Source organism: Arachis ipaensis, chromosome B02 (genome assembly GCF_000816755.2).
Source record: "Arachis ipaensis cultivar K30076 chromosome B02, Araip1.1, whole genome shotgun sequence".
In the NCBI taxonomy this organism is placed as follows: domain Eukaryota; kingdom Viridiplantae; phylum Streptophyta; class Magnoliopsida; order Fabales; family Fabaceae; genus Arachis; species Arachis ipaensis.
The window spans coordinates 102,606,043-102,607,002 of NC_029786.2; the positions used below are offsets into that span (position 1 = coordinate 102,606,043).

General features: G+C 38.2%; 1 protein-coding gene across 1 annotated transcript; it reads right to left on the bottom strand.

The window, feature by feature from the left end:
* Positions 2–954, bottom strand: LOC107628564 (protein FANTASTIC FOUR 2-like). The gene has a single exon (XM_016331198.2). The coding sequence runs from the start codon at positions 833–835 to the stop codon at positions 41–43; it is 795 nt and encodes a 264-aa protein (XP_016186684.1). The 5' UTR covers positions 836–954; the 3' UTR covers positions 2–40.

Here is a 960-nt window from a genome sequence, read left to right on the forward strand (position 1 = left end):
CTAAGCCTATAATAATAATAATAATAATAATAATTGATGCTCAAAGACACAAAGAAAAAGGGGGGAACTCAAAGTAGGCATCACTAAAAATGTCTCTATTCCTGCCACTTGCCTTGCACCTTGTTGGAGTCCTAAACTTTGTTGGAATCCCAATTTCATCATCAACACATCCAACACACTTTTCCAACTCTTCTCCATCAACACATGCTTCATTGTTAAGTGTTTCAACTTCTTCTTCTTCTTCTACAACTTCTTCTTCTTCTTCAACTCCATCATCATCACCACAATTTGATTCAACACTCTCAAAAAGACTCAACCTAAGCCTTCCCTCGCTGCGCTCGGCGCGAAAATACGGCTGAGAAGGAGTTGTTACTGCCTCCAAAATCAGCCTACCATTTTCGCGCCGAGGGCGGACGTGCAACCCTCCAAAATCAGTTATTGATGTCAATGGAGGAGGAAAATTGTTGCCACATTTATTGTTATTATTCAACCTTTTATTAGGCTCAAAACAATTTGTGTCAACTTTCACCGAAGTGTTGCTATTTTCCATGAAACCGTTGCTATTTTCCACGAAACCGTTACTATTATTTTCCAATGAAAACAATGACATTTCATCACCTTTGCTTTTACTTCCACTTTCACATCCTAAGTTTTCAGTGCACATTTCCAAGCTCTTAGCACTTAGCATTGATGAAGAAGAACACTTAGATTTTGGGAGAACATAAACATTATCTTCATCTTTGTTGCCACAATGAGAATTGTTGGAGAGGGATTCAATGAAACTCCATGTGCATTTCCCACCTTCTTCAGAGGAATCTTCTTTGGACATTTTCATGTCAAGTTTATTATTGTTTGAGATGTTACCTGAATTTGGTTTTGAGAATGAGGCAATGGTGCTATCATCATTGCTACTATTGTTAGGCCATTCGGATTTCGGAGAAATTTTAAACCCTTGTGTAG